The sequence below is a fragment of the Gossypium hirsutum genome, chromosome A13, assembly GCF_007990345.1.
Source record: "Gossypium hirsutum isolate 1008001.06 chromosome A13, Gossypium_hirsutum_v2.1, whole genome shotgun sequence".
In the NCBI taxonomy this organism is placed as follows: Eukaryota; Viridiplantae; Streptophyta; class Magnoliopsida; order Malvales; family Malvaceae; genus Gossypium; species Gossypium hirsutum.
In genome coordinates, this window is record NC_053436.1 from 105,815,197 (window position 1) to 105,833,016 (window position 17,820).

The following is a 17,820-nucleotide window of genomic DNA, read 5'->3' on the forward strand; positions in this document are numbered from 1 at the left end:
AATACTCCATTCCTAAGTTCTATGGTTTTCTTTTTGAATTTTGAATTTTCTTTTTTCAACTGCACCTCGGAAAATCAAAATATTATATAATATTTAAAATTTTTTCGAAAATTTATACTATAAAAATCTATGTAAAATACGACATAAATAATGTCGAATTAAATAAATACAATGTTAGAATTAAATTGAATTAATTGGTTGAATTGGAAAATATATGATTAGACCGGTAATATATAATTGAATTTAAAAAAAATCAATGTTAGTTAATAGAAACTAAAAATTAGGACAAAAGCACACAATTGAACTAAGATTTTTATTTTATTTAATTATTGTTGATTTGGTGGATCAATAAATAAATAAATAAATTGATGATTTGATTAATTTGACTATTGATCATTGACTCGATTTTTAATATATTTCTTGACACAGGGTGAGGATCCGTGTATGATTTCAGTTTTATAGATTAACAATTTTCCTCTTAAAAAATTATCACATTAACTTATCTCATATATTATATCAAAGATCTTAAACGTTTAAAAAAAATAAAATAAAATACATATGAGATTTAATTTTAATTTTAACCTTGAAATTTATAATTTAATCTCTCTACTTTAATTTATACAATTTAATTACTATATAATATAAGTAATAAATTTAAATTGATAATATTATTAATTATTGTAATGATAGTATAATTTATTTTATTATTAGCTAATCACATAACAAAAATCACGTAAAAATACAATAATAATCTTTTACCAATAATAAATTTATATTATCCGGTTCAAACCCGGTTCAACAATCCCATTACCATTTTTTAACACATACATACAGACACGGCACGGCTTTTGTAAAGCAGAACACCAAAATTTAAAAAAAAAAAAAAAAGTAAAAAGCGGCAGTTGGAGTAATTACGGGAAACTGTCGGGGCCCCATCTTTTACTTTCCTTGAATTTTAAGCTAATGAAAATTATATAAATATATATATAAACTTAAAACTTTTAATTAATTATTTATTTAAAAAAAAACCGCCGAGGAGAATCCTTAAGATGACGGTGCGCTCACCTTTCGGCTCTCTCTCGGTACAGCCAAAGTTAAAGATTCTTCCTTTCTATTAAAGTATATATATTTTCCTTCTTTTCTAACCGGAAAAAGGAAGAATATTTTTATCAGATTTCCCAGTTTACCCTTATTATTTCTCTTAATTCTCTCTTACACCCATCCTCCGGAAGCTTACCCCTCGTTTCTTTTTTGTATAGCGCGATCTGGGTAATTTCAAAAGAAGGGGGAAAAAATGCTTTGTAGAATGGTGTTGATGCCCCGGAAAAAGAAAGTCGGGTCGGTTCCGGTTTACTTGAATGTATATGATTTGACTCCGATTAATGGATACGCTTATTGGTTTGGCCTTGGGATCTATCATTCTGGTGTTCAAGGTAAAGCTTCTTTTTTTTTTCTTTAAATTTGGTAAAGTTTCCTCTCTTTCTTTTTGGTGTTGCTAAAAAGTTAACGGGAAAGGAAAAATGGGTTGTCGTTAGATTTTCCTTTTAATTACTGGTATAACGGGATTTTAATGGCCTGTCTGTTTGGTTGATGAGAAATTTGTTTGACTTTCTGCTTTTGTAATTCTGTAATCAGTGAATTAAGGGAAAATTTTGAAAAATTTATATATAAAAGGAAGCTGTTGTTGAATGTGTTACTGTTTAGTAATACTAAGTTACTAACTAAGCTGACTGTTGGCTGCTAAATAGAATTCAAGTCCCTTGAAAAGATGAACTTCGATGGATATTATAGCATTTACATGGCATCCATGAAGTCGGTAAAAATTTATTTTTCGTAGATGTAGGGTTTTGACTATGGTTGGTTCTTGGTATATACAGTTCATGGGGTTGAATATGGTTTTGGAGCGCATGAGCATTCAACGACTGGAATTTTTGAAGTGGAACCAAAGCAATGTCCTGGTTTCACATTTAGGAAATCTATTTTGATTGGAAGGACAGATTTAGGTCCGAAAGATGTCCGCTCGTTCATGGAGAAACTTGCTAAAGAGTACTCGGGGAATTCGTACCATCTCATCACCAAGAACTGCAACCATTTCTGCAATGATGTGTGTATTCAGTTGGTAGGGAAGCCGATTCCGCGTTGGGTTAATCGTCTTGCTAGATTGGGTAAGAAAACAAATCGACCATCTCTTGCTTGTGGCATTATATTACTTCCGTTTAAAATCTTAGTTCATAGGTGATAGATTGGTTTTTGAGAAGATTGATGTATGCAATAGAAGAGAAAGTGATACAGCATTTCGGGTTTGCTTTCTTCTGCATTTTATCCTAATTACGTTAGTTTCATGCATTTAGGAAATGACTAAAACCGCTCATCATAAGCCGTAAAGTAACTGTTTGCATATCAACCGAGAAACTCCTATAGTAGGAGCTTTGTCGAGTGATGCTCTCGGCCTGTTGCATGAACACCACGCTCTAAACCACGCCTACATGCTTAAACTTCTTTAATCTTTTGCAGTTTTCAGAATGCATACTCTGGTTTATTGTACTAATATTCCGATTTTTTGTTCAAATCTCTTGATACCAAAATATTTGTTGAATACAAAATAACAACACGTATATTAGCTGGCCGTGTTTATACCGGATATGTAATCTCGATGAGAACTCACTTAGGGTAACTTGGATGCCAACCCCCTTGGTTCATCTTCAGTATCATTCTTTCAGTGAGAAACAAGTATTGGTTTTATTCATTAACACCAATTTTGATTGCTCTATGTAAACTATTGATGATGTTGGCTGTGGCGAATGGTATAGGTTTCCTTTGCAACTGTGTTCTCCCAGCAGGGTTGAACGAGACGAAGGTTCGCCAAGTTAGATCCGAAAGTCCTGGTCAAGAGGTAGAGAAGAAGAAGCTGAGAAGCCATTCGAATAGATATATACCTTCTTCCACTACCCCTCTACCCCCTTCTTTGACTTGTCCTCCTGACTCTACAACAACAACAAACGGTAGACAAAAGCGACGTCTTCGATCTTCATCACAATCATCTTTGATTCACACATCTTCGACCTCGAGTTTGAGCTTGAAGGTTTAAAAAAGTCCGACAGTTGGTACGGTTTTTAAGGGTTCACAAATGCAAATAGTTCTTACTGCCCCTCTCCCACCATGTTTTGAGCTGTTATTGTTTGATGGGCTAACTGTGAATGGGAAATATCTATTTTGTTGGTTCTCATCGTGGTCTGTGCTGGTTGCCAAATGACGTAAGTGTCAAAAGCGTGTTGTGTTAGAGAAGTGTTGGATGTTTGGTAATGGAGAGGCAGAGACTATTAAAAGTGTAACGAATATGGCCCATTAAATAGTGTTTCGGCTAACGTTCTAAATGTGAATGAATGATTATGGCCTGACCGTGTACTACTTGGTGCGGTGGGGACCTTTGGTCACTGTTATCTTGATTCCACAAAGGTCCCACTTGTTTGAACTCCAAATCTAGGGTTTTTTACTGGAATGTTATAAAAAAAATGCGAAAATGGGATGTTTATAAAATTAAGTATTAAAATAGTACATTTGGATGGGTGGAAGGTGGTGCATAAGCGGCACTACTCTCATTTTTTGGCACTATACAGTAAATATATATGTATATATATTATTTTAGTAGTGGAGGGTGTCAAATAGGCGGCACCAATGGAGGGTGTCAGATAGGCGGTATTAGTTGTGCCTATCTGATAGGTGGCATTGGTGGTGTCTATTTGATAGGAGACACATCCAGTATATTTTCTCCCCATTCCCCATCCGAATCGTATAAGTTTGGAAAAGAATAACAAAAACATAACATAAACGATACAAAATAAATACGAATATTTTTATTATTACTTTAAAAAGATAATAAGTAAACATTTTTGGTTTAAATAAGTAAACATTTTTGGTTTAAAATATAATATATATAATAACACGCCAACTTAATTATTATCAAAAAAGATAATTTTTTTCATAGAAGTTCAAAATAAATTTCATTTTTATTATTTATTAAAAACATAAAATAAATTTAAAAAAACATAAAATCTTAAAAAATTAAAACATATAAACTAATTCCTAATTTATCTCATAAATTCCAAATTCTATATCAATAATCTCATCTTTTACCTACATGGAAAAAAATATTAAAATAATAAAAAAATTAACATGCCTTTCATAAAAAACCCCAAATCAAATTACTTTTTCATATATATAGAGGAAGTTAATTTTTTTAGGGGTGAAAATTAAATTGTAATTTTTATTATGTTAAAAATATAATTTCATCATTTTATTAATTTATATCTTTATAATTTTTAAATGATTAAATTAAATTCTTATCATTTTTAAAGGTCGAAATATAATTTTATTTTTACTAATTTAAAATTTTCAATATTTTAAAGGATCTAAATAAAAAAAATTATTTTAGGGGTATTGGGGTCCCTACTAGCTACGCCCCTACAATATTTATGTATATTTATAAGTATGTTGAAATTCACGTCCTACTAATTGTTGCAATAATAATGATATCAATTGAGTTAAAAGTTCAATTAGCAGCTTGACTTTTTAAAAATCATTTTGGGTGTGATAGTATTAAAAATTTTAAGGCGTAATGATTTATTTGGTATTTTGATTTTATAAAAAAGGTTATTTTTAGCTTTTAAATTTGTATTGCTTGTCAAATTATCCCAAAAATATATGAAAAACATAATATCTGTTAACTTTATTGAGGTGATAATTCACTTGTATGCCGCATTAACAATTAGTTAATTTTAAAATAATAAAAACTATTTTTTTATAATTTTAAAATTTTTAAAAAACAATTTTATAATTATTTTGAAAAATTGAAAATTTTAAAAAATTAATTAATTTCTGGTATGGCATATATATTTTTCGGTAATTTGACAAACAAGATAAATTTAAACGCTAAAAAAGACGAAAAATTAAATAAAGAGCTAAAATGATTTTTTTTTATAAAATTGAAGGGTTAAATAAGTTATTATGCTAAAATTTAAATTTATGAATATAGTACCAAAAAGTTTAAAATAAGAATTTAAAAAAAGAAGAAGTGAATAATGCACGTTCTTTAATTAAAATATTATCTAAAATCTTTAATGTTCCAATATATAAAAAAAAATGGATATTTATAAATATTCAAATCTTTTACATTGTCCCATCTTTGAACCAACAAAGATCAGCCCCTGAAGTAGGTCCAATGTAGAAAGCCCATTCTTCACCAAGTTGTTTGCTCAAATCTTCTTCTTTTTATTTTTTTTAAGTAATTACTAAATTATTTAAAGTTTTTGAATACTAATAAAATATTAAATTAATTTCTAAAATTATATTAATTATAAAATATATAAATTATAGGTTAAAATTTATAATATTAAATTAAAAAAAATGAATGGTTGGGATTTCACCGTAAGTTTCAAGGATTTACGGACTGATACCGTAAATCGACCCTATCAACAATGATTTAACTTATTTTGTTTTCCCTCTTTTGTATAAATATTGTATAATTTAATCCACACAATTCTTTTCTTGCTCTATTCATCATTTAAGTGTATTTGTTTAGATAACATGCCACATCACATAAAAAATATGATGTTATGTTTTAAATCAATATTATATTATTTAATTAAATTCACTTCTAAACTTAGTAATTTTTTCAATTATTATAAAAATAAATATTTTTATAATTTTTAAGAGGACCTTTATACTCATTTTAGAAAACAAAGAGATGTAAATGTAGTTAACATTATAGTTCAAATCGGATCAAGTACATTTTGAGGAGTCGAATTCTCATCTCTAGGATATTTCAAAAGAAAAATAAATGGCCAAAATTAGAGGAGATTGGATTGATTGATTGATTGATTGATTGGGTTTCAATAATAATCACATGGTCAAACAGTTAACCTTGACAACTTTAAGTCATTTTCTCATCACCTTTGGTGTCGTTTTAGATCGACTATATCCCTCATCAACACACAAAATTTAACGTAACCCACTGGCGAAAGAGTTCACCCTACACCCTTCTCTCATGTGCATCTTGATAAGTTGTAAAAAGTAACATATTTTAATCTTATTTTTAATGCATTTTTGGATGATTAATGATGTGAATGAGTGAATTTGATGCTTTTAATCTTTTAAATTCATGTTTCTATACTTAGGAGAGCATTTGGGAGCGAAAAGACAAAAAAATGAGCCAAAATCAGACGAATAGAGCTGTTTCTAGGATTCACACGGGCTGGCCACACACCCATGTGCCAGCCTGTATCGATATCGCACCCTGCTTTTCAGATACGTGGAAAAACTCAAATTTTAGGCTTTTCGAGCACTCTAAAGTCTATAAATACCAATTAGAAGAAGACCTAAGAGGGCACTCAGAGAAGATTGAAGAGAACACTCGAAGAATGCCATTGGAATCAACTCGGAAGAGGATCTCCTTCAAGATCAAAGATCTCCATTTAATTTCCTTCGAAGTTTTATTGAGTTTTTTACATATTAATTTACCGTTTATTGAAGCTCTTTCGCAAATGCCCAATTCCATTAAATTTTTAAAAGAGCTTTTGGCAAACAAACGGAAGTTAGATGAGTTGTCGCATGTGGAGCTAAATGCAGTTTGCTCAGGCATATTACAAAATAAACTACCCACAAATTGAAAGATCCAGCGAGTTTTACTATTCCTTGTTTAATTGGTAGTTTGAATATTAATAATACTTTGGTTGATTTAGGGGCGAGTATTAATGTCATGCCTATAAAATGTTTAAACAATTAGGTCCTGGGAAGCCCAAACAAACTAAGCTGAGTATTCAATTAGCATATAGAATCATTAGATTTCCTAGAGGTATTATTGAAGATGTTCTTGTAAAAATTGATAAATTCATATTCCCAGTTGATTTTATTGTTTTAGACATGGATGAGGAAAGTGACGTACCTTTGATTCTAGGTCGGCTGTTTTTAGCAACTACTAGAACTATTATTGATATTGGTAAAGATGAATTAATACTTCGTGTAGGTGACGAAACGATTACTCTCAAAGCTCGTAATTCTGTTAAGACATCTAGTGATCGAGATGATTTTACAAGTTCTGTTAATATGAGTAACCATGTGGCTCAAACTTCTTTGCAGGAAACCTCTCAGAAAAATACAATGGAGTCATGTTCCAGTCCATAAGACAGAAGCAGAATGGTTTACAATGAACGAATGTTACAAATCGATGAATTAGATGAACGGCGGACACCTGTCAAGGAGAAACCGAGAAAAGATGATGAAGAGCCAAAACGACGCCCTGACAAGCATGTGGATGGAACAAGCCAATTTAAGGTTGGGGACAAGGTACTGCTAGATCAAACGGATCATCAAATTGCCACTTCGGAGCTTGATACAAACGAATCAAATCCCTTTACGGTATTGAATTTCTTCCCATACAGTACGGTCGATGTAACTCATTCTGAATTTGGCACATTTAAGGTCAATAGCACTTTGACTTAAACCTTATTTTGATAATAGAATTGATAATGAGAAAGAGGAGTTTCGACTTCACGAGCCATTGTGACTATGCGAATACGAGGTAAGTCGAGCTTAAACTTTAAATAAGTGCTCCTCGGGAGGCAACCCAAGTGTTAACATTGCTAATTTTGTTAATTTTATTTCATGTTATTTTTAAAATTAATTAATTTTTTAAAAAATAAAAAAAATTAAAAAAATGTGTTTTTGACCCACGTAGCCTGGACACACAGGCATGTCCCAAGCCGTGTGCACTAAAAGGGGTTCAACAGTGATAGTTAAATCGATCAAGTCATTAATTTTTATCATTGATAATGTATTTGAGAAGTCTTTGTATTATAAGAATTGAATCAAATTAATCCTCTTACTATTACCTTGTACTATTAATTTTTTTTTAAATTTATCCATTTAATAATATATATATTTTTAACCCTTACTTATTGTGCCATGTTGAAGAACAAATGGGTTAGCAAGAAATAAAATAATTAACGTGAGATTATCTTCAGTTCTCCAGGCATATACAAGCAAAGAGAAGCCAGTTGGAGCATTCCTTAACTCACTCTCCTCCACGCTTGCTTACCCTATTACCGAAAAGCTACCTCCTGAACAAGCTGGAGACATTGATACTGATGAAGACAACGAGCTTCCACCACTCCTCACCAAGCTTTTCCCCATTTTTCTCCACTCTATCCCTTTCATGCTAAACCTACGCCAACTCTTCTGCCTCCAAACCTCCCCCTCGTTCTCCTTCAAAGGACTCACCACTTCTTTACTCACGTCCCATTCAAGATTTTCAGAGCCTTCGTTTTCGAACTTGAGCATGAACACTGCTTGCCCTTTGTTCAAACCCTGATTAAACAGCCAGTTATATACGTCCCACGAGACCTGTATCCACACCCCATCAGCTACTTCAATCCTCTCATGGCCTCTAAATTTCCATTTAAGTCCCTTTATTTGCAAAACACTTTCTTTATCCACCCTAAAAGACAGCTTTGCATCCTCGTTTACGTTTCAATCAATGGAGATCTCCCTGTTTTTGCCTCCTAATCTAGCTTTCGTGTTGTAAACATCGTTGTCGTGTACGTGTTCTCTTCTCAAAACAAGAGCTTGGCTTCTCCCAGGCTTATTATAAGCTTTGGTTCTAGCATAAGCCATAAGCTTCTCTGATGGAATCACCAACAAGAAGCGTCATTTCTCCATCAACAACAACAGCAATATAGAATCAAGAATCGGGTTCAGGACCGGATCCTAACTTGGCCCTGGAAAGTTCCCAGAAAACTTAGACAATAGGGACTGTGGGAGTGCTAAGTTTTTTACATCCGTACTTCTTCCAAAAAATAAAGGGTTTGATAGGGAGATGAAAATGGAGGGTGGAGGAGGAAAGGGAGGCCGGGAGAGAAATAGGAGAAGAGGTAGAGCAATGAGAGAAAGGGTGGAGGTGGACGTGGACGTGGAGAGAGTGGCCGTGGTCGAGGAAGGTGCGAGACCAAGTGAGGGAAAAAAGGCCGAGACTTGTGTGGTAGACTTGTAGCAATGTTAGTTTTAACATAGGTTTGCTGTGGTAGTGTCGGCGGGGCAAAGTGTTTGTTGCTGTGGACTGATGGTGGTGGCATTGGTCGGACATTGTATTTTTTGTTAGCTTGAGCTTGTAAGATGTGAGAGGTTTAAGCTTTTAAATTTCAGGGGCTTGGGGTACCATGTAAAGTATATGCAACTATTTACAAAATATAATTGGGTAAATAAACAACATCCAACTAGTTTGTAATAGGCTTATGAGAAAAATTCCCACAGCCTTGTTTTTTTAGTATTATTGCATGTGTTAAGAAAAGATAAATCACGAATGACTCTTTCATATTGTAATAGGCTTATGTATATACTTTTTGTTTTTGTTTTTTTTTCAGTGCTTTATTAGTCCTTTATCATAGATATATACTTTTCAAGGTGCATGCAAGCTCAAAATGCATCTGGAAATGGATAAAGCAAAAACTGAAGGAACAATTAGGAAAAAAAAAAGGGGCAAAAGGTGCCTTATATGCTGTGTGAACTCAAGTAATGTTCAATATATGATAAGGCTGAGCTCAACATTAACATCTATAAATCTTGAAGGCAAAGCTCAGAGCCCTTGGCTGCTCTAATTGATCCAAGGCCAGAAAGACTACTTTTCATTAGATGGTCCAATAACATTTTTCTTATTACGGGGTCAAGGGTGTGACTAGGACCTTAGCCATGTGGATGTTGGCACTAACATGATCGTCCATGAGTGAGAGAGCAGAGACATTGCCATACATTGCACCATGAACCTAATTCCAGAGCAGCTGTTTGAATCAAGTCTTGTCTGAAAAGTTATAGGCCCTACAAACAAAAGTCTCTGCTTTTTTCTTGTTAAGCAATTTTGAAGGGGTTTTAGTTTTTCATGCACCAGAATCATAGCTGGTTGAAAATATTTTGGCCTTTTTCAAGGGTGTCTGTCACCAAAACTTTTTCTCGTCCTGAAAAAAAGGAATTTAGCCTTTTTGAATTGTTTTTTGGTATGGCTCAATTGACCCAATGCAAGCACACTTGGTGGGATTACCATGATTGGTTTTGACTACATTTCTAATTCTAACCGAGTTATGTTAATGATAGTTACCCCTTTGAAAAGTTACAAAAACATCAAGGTAAATACATGCATCATCAAATGGGTCACCTGGTAGACACTACGACCTAAACAGAGGTTCTCTAACACTTGGAAATTTGGAAAAAAATAGCTTGTAGTTGCTAAGAATGGTTTAAATTAGCGAATCAATACCATTAGCATGGAAACAAATGTAAAGACCAGTTGACATCCAATGTATTAAACATTGAAATTGAATAGTTCAATGGAACTATAGTGAAGCAGTTCCTCAATCATTTGTTCAATGTGATCCTCTTCAAGAGGTTTAAGCTGTTGGGTGGTTTCAACTTTAGCTTTCTTGACAACCCAATTGGCTTCTATCTCTTGAACTGGCAGCAATGGTCTTTTTTCAACTACACTAACAACTCCCTTTCCATTGTCTGTCCCTGCAGCAATGCCATTGTTGCTGTCAACATGTGGAGTTGGTGCCTTGTTTTGTGTCCCCTGCCCTGATTGTTGTTTTGTCATTTGAAGTGAAGCCATGTAACATTTGTGTAGTTTAGCTATCAAAGTTGCTGAAAGAAGCTTTGGTGATGATGATGATGATTGAAGTGCAGTTGGATTGTAAGGGAAGTTGGTTTTAGCAGCTATGATCCACACATAAGCCTAGCAGCTTCATCGTAGGCACGGGCCGTATCTTCCACCGTTTCAAATGTTCCCAGCCATATTCTAATTTTCCTGCAGAAATGGAGCATTAATTCATTTAGTACACACAAAGAACAGAAAAAAAAAAAAAAAACATGCATGAAAGGCTTAAGTTGGGCTTATCTTGGGTTCCGGTCGTTGAGGTTTGAGCATTGGATTTTTCAAGATTGATATAAGGTAATTTGGATAAATTGCAACATTAGTCATTAAACTATTAGTAAGTTTACGTTTTGGTTATTTAATTTCAAAAAGTTACAAAACAGTCATTGAATTATTCAAAAGTTTCCATTTAAGTCACTAAACTATTCAAAAGTTTTTTATTTAAATTATTGGATTGCTAAGTTTTTTTTATTATAAAAGTTTGGCCACTGAGCTCCAAAAGACGATTCGATGATTGGTACGGTGGATTAGTATCCATCAACGAGTAGAAGAGCATACATTAAATCCAAGTCGATCTGATGGTTAGTGTTAGAGATCGAAGAAGAAAGTTGTTTTGATTTTAGTTCGCAGATTTGTGTTGTTCAAAGCCGTTTCATGAAAAAAAATGAATTATAGAAGGGAAATGGAAAGAGAGCTTTCGATTAGTTTAGTGACCATTTTGTAACTTTTTAAAATTGAATAGTCAAAACATAAACCTACTAATAGTTCAAGTGATCATTTTAAACTGGTGTTATTTTAGGTTCAAATTTAATGAAATTGAATTTGGATTCGAGTTAATCAAATTGGATTTTAGAATTTTAACATGAAAATAAGGGGTTCAAGGGTCAATTTTTTTTTAAGTACAATCAAGTTTATTGCCATGTGATATGATTGTTGAATTAGTAGGAATTGGAAATTTCAAACTGACCCAAATCAATTCACATGATTATAATAATAGTTTTTGTTCCACAAAACGATTTTAGTATATTTTGGACTGTTGATTTTATCACCCTTTTTTCCTCATGAATGGTTTTGCTATGTTTGAAACAATGACTTGAGCAAATACACCAATCGCTCCATAAGTGAACAGACAATAGAAAAGCTTATGATGTTCTTTAGAATTTAGAGCAAAAGGGAAAATCTTTCAACATATCTGTTAGGATCGTCCCGATTAAGCAACGAACAAGTAAAAATAGTAGAAGAAATTGAGAAGATGAACACACAAATTTAACGTGGAAAAACCCCTCAAAAGAGGATAAAAAACCACGGGCAAAGATAAATTTACTATAATGGCAAAAGAATGAAGAGTACAAAAGATGGAGATAAAAACTAAACCCCGAAAACCCGAAAAACAAAGAACCCTCAAACGTAAACACAAAATTCTCTGAATGTGTTATGAGTTCTAATCTAATGGGTGTCTCTTTATTCTAAGATTGTAAAGGAGCCTATTTATAGGCTAAATTAGTAAGTCAAATAAACTATACTAATAAATGCTAAATATATTATACTAATAAATACTAAATCTTCTAGAAAGAAAATATATTTTTGTTTAACTTGACTTGCAAGCAATCTCTTAGAATTTGGGTCACACAATTCTAACAATCTCCACCTTGACACAAATTCTTTCAATGCCATCTTTGCCAAAACCCGCCACGGGCCTGTCTTGAACTATGCAGGGAATTAACTGAGTCGAATCTATGCTTAGAAGCTGGAAGACTTCTAGCCTTCGACTTGTGCACTGCCAAATCAAAACTAACCCGGGTCTGATTTTCACGAATACAGTGCCCTAACTTTTCAAAACCTGCATCCAAAAGAGAACCTCTCTTCAACGAAACGGTCATACCTTTTTCCCTCCTATGACCAAGTTGCCTCCGCTTCAAATGAGTTGACTTTGACTCCGTAACGGACGAGGGACGTCCGATTTCACCGGTCACTGTAGAACCTTCCAGAATATAAAGACTGCCGGTTCTTTTACCTTTTAACAAAACGAGAGCTCCACGAGATACTTTAATGTTGCTCGACTCGATGTTGATTCTGCATCCTTTCAAGTCTAAAATACTCAAGGAGATGAGATTCTTTCGTAAATCAGGTACATACCTGACATCTGAGAGTGTCCTAATCGTCCCATCGTGTATCCTAATTTTAACAGTACCAATACCGATTATTTTACTAGATGAATCGTTTCCCATGTGCACAACTCCACCTTCAACTGAACTGTATGTGGAGAACCATTCTCTATTGGGACACATGTGGAAAGAACATCCTGAATCTAGGATCCACTCAGACGTAAGCTTGGAGTTATCGCTCGTTGACACTAACAAGAAATCATCACCGCCTTCATCGACCAAATTAGCACCAGCTACATCTTCCTCGTTACTCTCAGCAGCTCTTTTATTTCGCAGTTTATAACAATCTGCTTTGACGTGACCTAACTTTTTGCAATAGCGACACCTTTTGTCTCGTTTCTTTGATGCTACCAAAACGGAAGCTTGTCTATCTGCTTTGCTATTCAAATCAAACTCATTGTCGAGTTTGTCTCTACTCAACAAATGACCCTTTACATCTTTGAACGAGAGTTTGTCTCTGCCATAAATTAGGGTCTCCCTGAAAGACTTGTATGAAGAGGGTAAAGAGCACAATAATAGCATAGCTTGATCTTCATCGTCAATATGAACCTCAACATTCTTTAAATCATTTAAAAGAGTAATGAATTGACTGATGTGATCTTTAAGAAGCTCACCTTCGTTCATGCGAAACGTAAATAGACGTTGTTTCAACACTAAACGGTTAGCTAGAGACTTAGTCGCATAAAGAGTTTCTAACCTTTTCCACAAGGCGAATGAGGTCTTCTCCATCAATACCTCCTGCAATACTGTATTCGCGAGGCACAACTGGATTGCAGACAAGGCCTTTTCATCAAGCTCTTCCCATTCTGTTTGATTTAGATTCTCAGGCTTTTTCCCTGTAATAACCTTTTTCAAGCCATTTTGAACTAGAATTGCCATCATCCGAACTTGCCACAGATTGAAATTTGTCTCACCATCGAACTTCTCAATTTCAAACCTTGTTGCTGCCATCTCTGACCGGGCTGATCTATGAAAGTTAAACTAGCTCTGATACCACTTGTTAGGATCGTCCCGATTAAGCAACGAACAAGTAAAAATAGTAGAAGAAATTGAGAAGATGAACACACAAATTTAACGTGGAAAAACCCCTCAAAAGAGGATAAAAAACCATAGGCAAAGATAAATTTACTATAATGGCAAAAGAATGAAGAGTACAAAAGATGGAGATAAAAACTAAACCCCGAAAACCCGAAAAACAAAGAACCCTCAAACGTAAACACAAAATTCTCTGAATGTGTTATGAGTTCTAATCTAATGGGTGTCTCTTTATTCTAAGATTGTAAAGGAGCCTATTTATAGGCTAAATTAGTAAGTCAAATAAACTATACTAATAAATGCTAAATATATTATACTAATAAATACTAAATCTTCTAGAAAGAAAATATATTTTTGTTTAACTTGACTTGCAAGCAATCTCTTAAAATTTGGGTCACACAATTCTAACAATATCACAAAAAATCATTTTGTTTAGGCAATTTTGTGTGTGTTGGAATCACATTTAAATGGGTAATTTGGTTTGTATCAAGTGGGTGTTTTTAGTAGATTATTATTTCATACAATGCCACAAAAGGAAAGGAAAAAAAAAGAAAAGAAGCAAAGCTAACATTGTTGAGCAAGTCTTGGATAACTCCACTTGTTCTATATAGCTTTCACTTAAGTAAATTTTCTCAATTAGCTAAACATAGTAATTTTAGTTTCAAGTAGCATGGATGGAGAAAAGGACCATATTTTGTAGGACAATTTGCTAAATATTCTCGTAGGTGTGGATTAGTGTAGAATTGAAAGATGTTTGGGGTTTGCATTTGGATGGTTTGTGAGATTAATGTGTGGAAAAAATATCATAAATTATCTAATTTTTAAATTATATTTTATTTCATATGTTTAATTAGATAATAACAATTTTCATATAAAAAGACAAATAGTTTGAAGATGTAGACTTAGAGACTGCACTAGTGGAGCAGGCAAAGCCCTAGGATCCCTAAAATGGAAAATTTGTGTATTAATTTCTCTAAAATTTAAAAAATTATAAATTAATAAATGATAAAATTATATTTTACCCGAAAGTGATAAAATTGTGACTTAATCTAACTAAAAGTTATATTCTAGCTACTATAAAAAAAAATTAACTTAATTCCAACTTCTAAAGAAACCTAAACCCAGTAATAGGAAAAAGCATCCAAACCATAAGGGGTTTGGAGCATCCGCCAATCATTGCTATTATGCCCACCTCCAACATATAAAAAAAAGCAAGTACTGAAACCACCATGAAGTCGATCAGATGGAAGATGACAAACGTCGGGACCAAATAATCCATCATGGCTCCAACCATCAAACCTTGAGATCTAGTTCATTGACATTGCAGCTCTATCACATCCCATCCGGTGGCTCACAAGGTGGAAGATGATACTTAAAGAAAACAACACATCATAGGCTTGGTTGGAAACTAAAAGAGCGAGCCTCGGTAGGGAGAGGAGAAGAGAATCTCCAACAAAAGTGTGAGAAAGCTTCCACAAGCAGACGATCTAACCCCATTGCATCTCGACGATTGGAGGCTGAAGAAAAAGAAAATGTGGTTAGATACTATCTTTATTTTCAAAAAAGAGAATAATGACAAGGCTAAAGGGAAAAAGGAAAAGAAGAGAGGAGGAGGTAATCACAGAAGGAAGCATTTAGGGAAGGTAGAGCAAACAACAACTAATGCTTGAGAAACTAGAGATAAATATGAAGTAATTCTTAGAGGAAAACTAATGGTTGTCATATCCAGATTGAACTGGGAAATGGTAAAATATTCATAAAATCCACCTATTCCTGTAAATTTTCTATAAAAGACTGGTAAATTTGAAAATTTTTGGCATTTATTGATAATTTAGTCCAATTATTGTTGTGTTTTTTTCCTAATTTTAATAAAATTGAAAGAAATTGAATCGATAATTGGCGGTGACTCTTGAATTCCATGTGCTTGATTTTGACATCATCCTTGTATTTGTATGTTCCATCCCTGCTTGGGTCAGCCCATGGGCTTAAACCTTAAACGAGTATAAACGCCACAAAACTGTTGGTTTTATATGGATTTGACCCAACTTCAACCATGGGGTGCTATGCATCTTAAGACCTAAAAGTTTCATGTTTTTCATTTACTCCATTTTCATCCCTAAAAATGCAGTCAAGCACCACATGCATACCAGTTTAAGAATAAGCGAAGAAATAAACCTAAGACGACAGCTTTGATTGTCTTGTTTGGTGGGGGGGGGGTGTCTGATAACAATTATGACCAAGACTTGACATAAGAAAAACGAAACCATCATGTCGTGAAGACTACTACATAAGCTGCCCTATCAATTCTTCATCAATAATGCTATCAATCAGCTTATCCTAAATGGTCAAGCTTTGAAGTTTCAATGTCTTTGCAAACATGGGTGAAGCGTATGTATGAACATCAATGAATAGAAAGATTTATATCAGCTGTTTCACCAATAGTAATTTGTATCCACCATGGAACAGTAAGTTTCCTTGAGCAAGAAAATGATCGATGTGACATTACATAACAAGAAACGTGTAAATATATATATATACATCATGGAAGCCATGGTCGTGTAACCTTTAAAATGTTTGTCCTTCGATTCATTTATTTTTCATCATCTATCATTGTCACTTATGTTTGTTTGTGGGGATAGTTGCTGCTTCATTCAGTATGTTTCTGCTCCCTATCCCTAACCCCCCCCCCCCAATTATCTTCCATTTCTCACTTCATTACCTTGCTTTGCCATTTGCGCTTTACCCCTTTGCAAGCATTGATGAGAAATTTGGATATTTTAAGAAAAAATTACTGAGATTTTAAGATAAGAAGTGAAAGAAAAAGTCATTTTGTCACCGGTTACTGGGGGAAGTTTCAGTCCAATTCTTATTTTGGTCACTCCATTATATTTAATTTACAATTTAGTCTATGTATGTTTTTAAAAAAATATTTCTCAATCAATTTCGTTAAACATAAGAGATATAAACTTGAATTGGGGCACAAGGGCCTTTACATAATGTATTTTAATTTGATAATTTGCTCTTTTTACTTTTTGAAATGTCTAATTAGTATAAATAATAGTTTAAATGTCGATGCAGACTTTTTTCTTTAAAACACTACTTTCAACTTAACATCACTCTTTTTTGCGTTGGAATTGATGTGTTTAACAAATATTCATATTTAGTAGTTAATAATATTAACTATTTGAACTAATTGATGATATTATAAAAGTAAAGAGTTGATTAAATAAATAAAAGTATAAAAACTAAATAAAAGAATTCAAATATAATAGAGGGACCAAAACATTTGACCAAAGCTATATAATTCAGTAATTACTACCAACAATCTATAGATTATTACAAGAATCGTACATCTAAATAGTTAGTTGATCATAGGAAGATGGGATAGTTTGAACAGTAAAAAGCTGTCCCAAAGTGAATGTTTTGACAATCAAAACTCCATTTTTTTCTCCATATACCAATATTCATTATGTATTTGTTGAATATGTGGAGAAAAAAAAAGTACCTTTACAACTTTTATTATAGGTCCATTTAAAAGAAGATCCCATAATGATTTTCAGTAGCTGAGAAAATGTGGGATTTTTTTTTCCCTCTTTTCCATTAATTTGGAATAGAAGGTGGTGTTGATGTTAATAGATCAAAACATCAACTTGCAAGTGGCATTGTGGTCCATCAAGAAACAATGCCTAACTTTGAAGGTGACATAGTGAGGGTGTGGGGGCAATATGCAATGGCAAAAAAAAGAAAAGAAAAGAAAAGAAGAAGCAATGCACCACAACACAATCTCCTCCCTCTCCCATCAATCTATCTACACACAACATTTGATAAAAGTATCATTGAGAACCTTATACTAAAAGTTAGATTATATTTTGTTCCTATTAAAAAAAGAATAAATTAGGACCTATACGTTAGATTAAAGAACAAACCGAT

At 33.3% G+C, this 17,820-nt stretch overlaps 1 protein-coding gene, 1 long non-coding RNA gene and 2 pseudogenes across 4 annotated transcripts; 1 reads left to right on the plus strand and 3 right to left on the minus strand.

The window, feature by feature from the left end:
• The first annotated feature begins 1,003 nt into the window (after positions 1 to 1,003).
• Positions 1,004 to 3,434, plus strand: LOC107893459 (deSI-like protein At4g17486). Of its 3 annotated transcripts, none has more exons than XM_016818458.2 (4): positions 1,004 to 1,082; positions 1,260 to 1,433; positions 1,878 to 2,165; positions 2,811 to 3,434. In XM_016818458.2, the coding sequence occupies exons 2-4, from the start codon at positions 1,295 to 1,297 to the stop codon at positions 3,086 to 3,088; spliced, it is 705 nt and encodes a 234-aa protein (XP_016673947.1). In that variant the 5' UTR covers positions 1,004 to 1,082; positions 1,260 to 1,294; the 3' UTR covers positions 3,089 to 3,434. The 3 variants fall into 3 exon arrangements, with proteins under 3 accessions (XP_016673947.1, XP_016673946.1, XP_040941519.1); XM_016818457.2 differs by having other exon boundaries at positions 1,013 to 1,119; XM_041085585.1 differs by having other exon boundaries at positions 1,052 to 1,093.
• A 4,504-nt stretch (positions 3,435 to 7,938) lies between these two features.
• On the minus strand, positions 7,939 to 9,221 carry LOC107894819 (uncharacterized; annotated as a pseudogene).
• Positions 9,222 to 10,284: 1,063 nt separating this feature from the next.
• LOC107894818 (ethylene-responsive transcription factor ERF003-like) lies at positions 10,285 to 11,869 on the minus strand (annotated as a pseudogene).
• A 2,839-nt stretch (positions 11,870 to 14,708) lies between these two features.
• LOC107893458 (uncharacterized) lies at positions 14,709 to 16,248 on the minus strand. Its single transcript, XR_001682813.2, has 2 exons — positions 15,513 to 16,248; positions 14,709 to 15,407 (listed from the first exon to the last, which is right to left on the minus strand). It is a non-coding gene; the product is annotated as an uncharacterized lncRNA (long non-coding RNA).
• Positions 16,249 to 17,820: the final 1,572 nt, after the last annotated feature.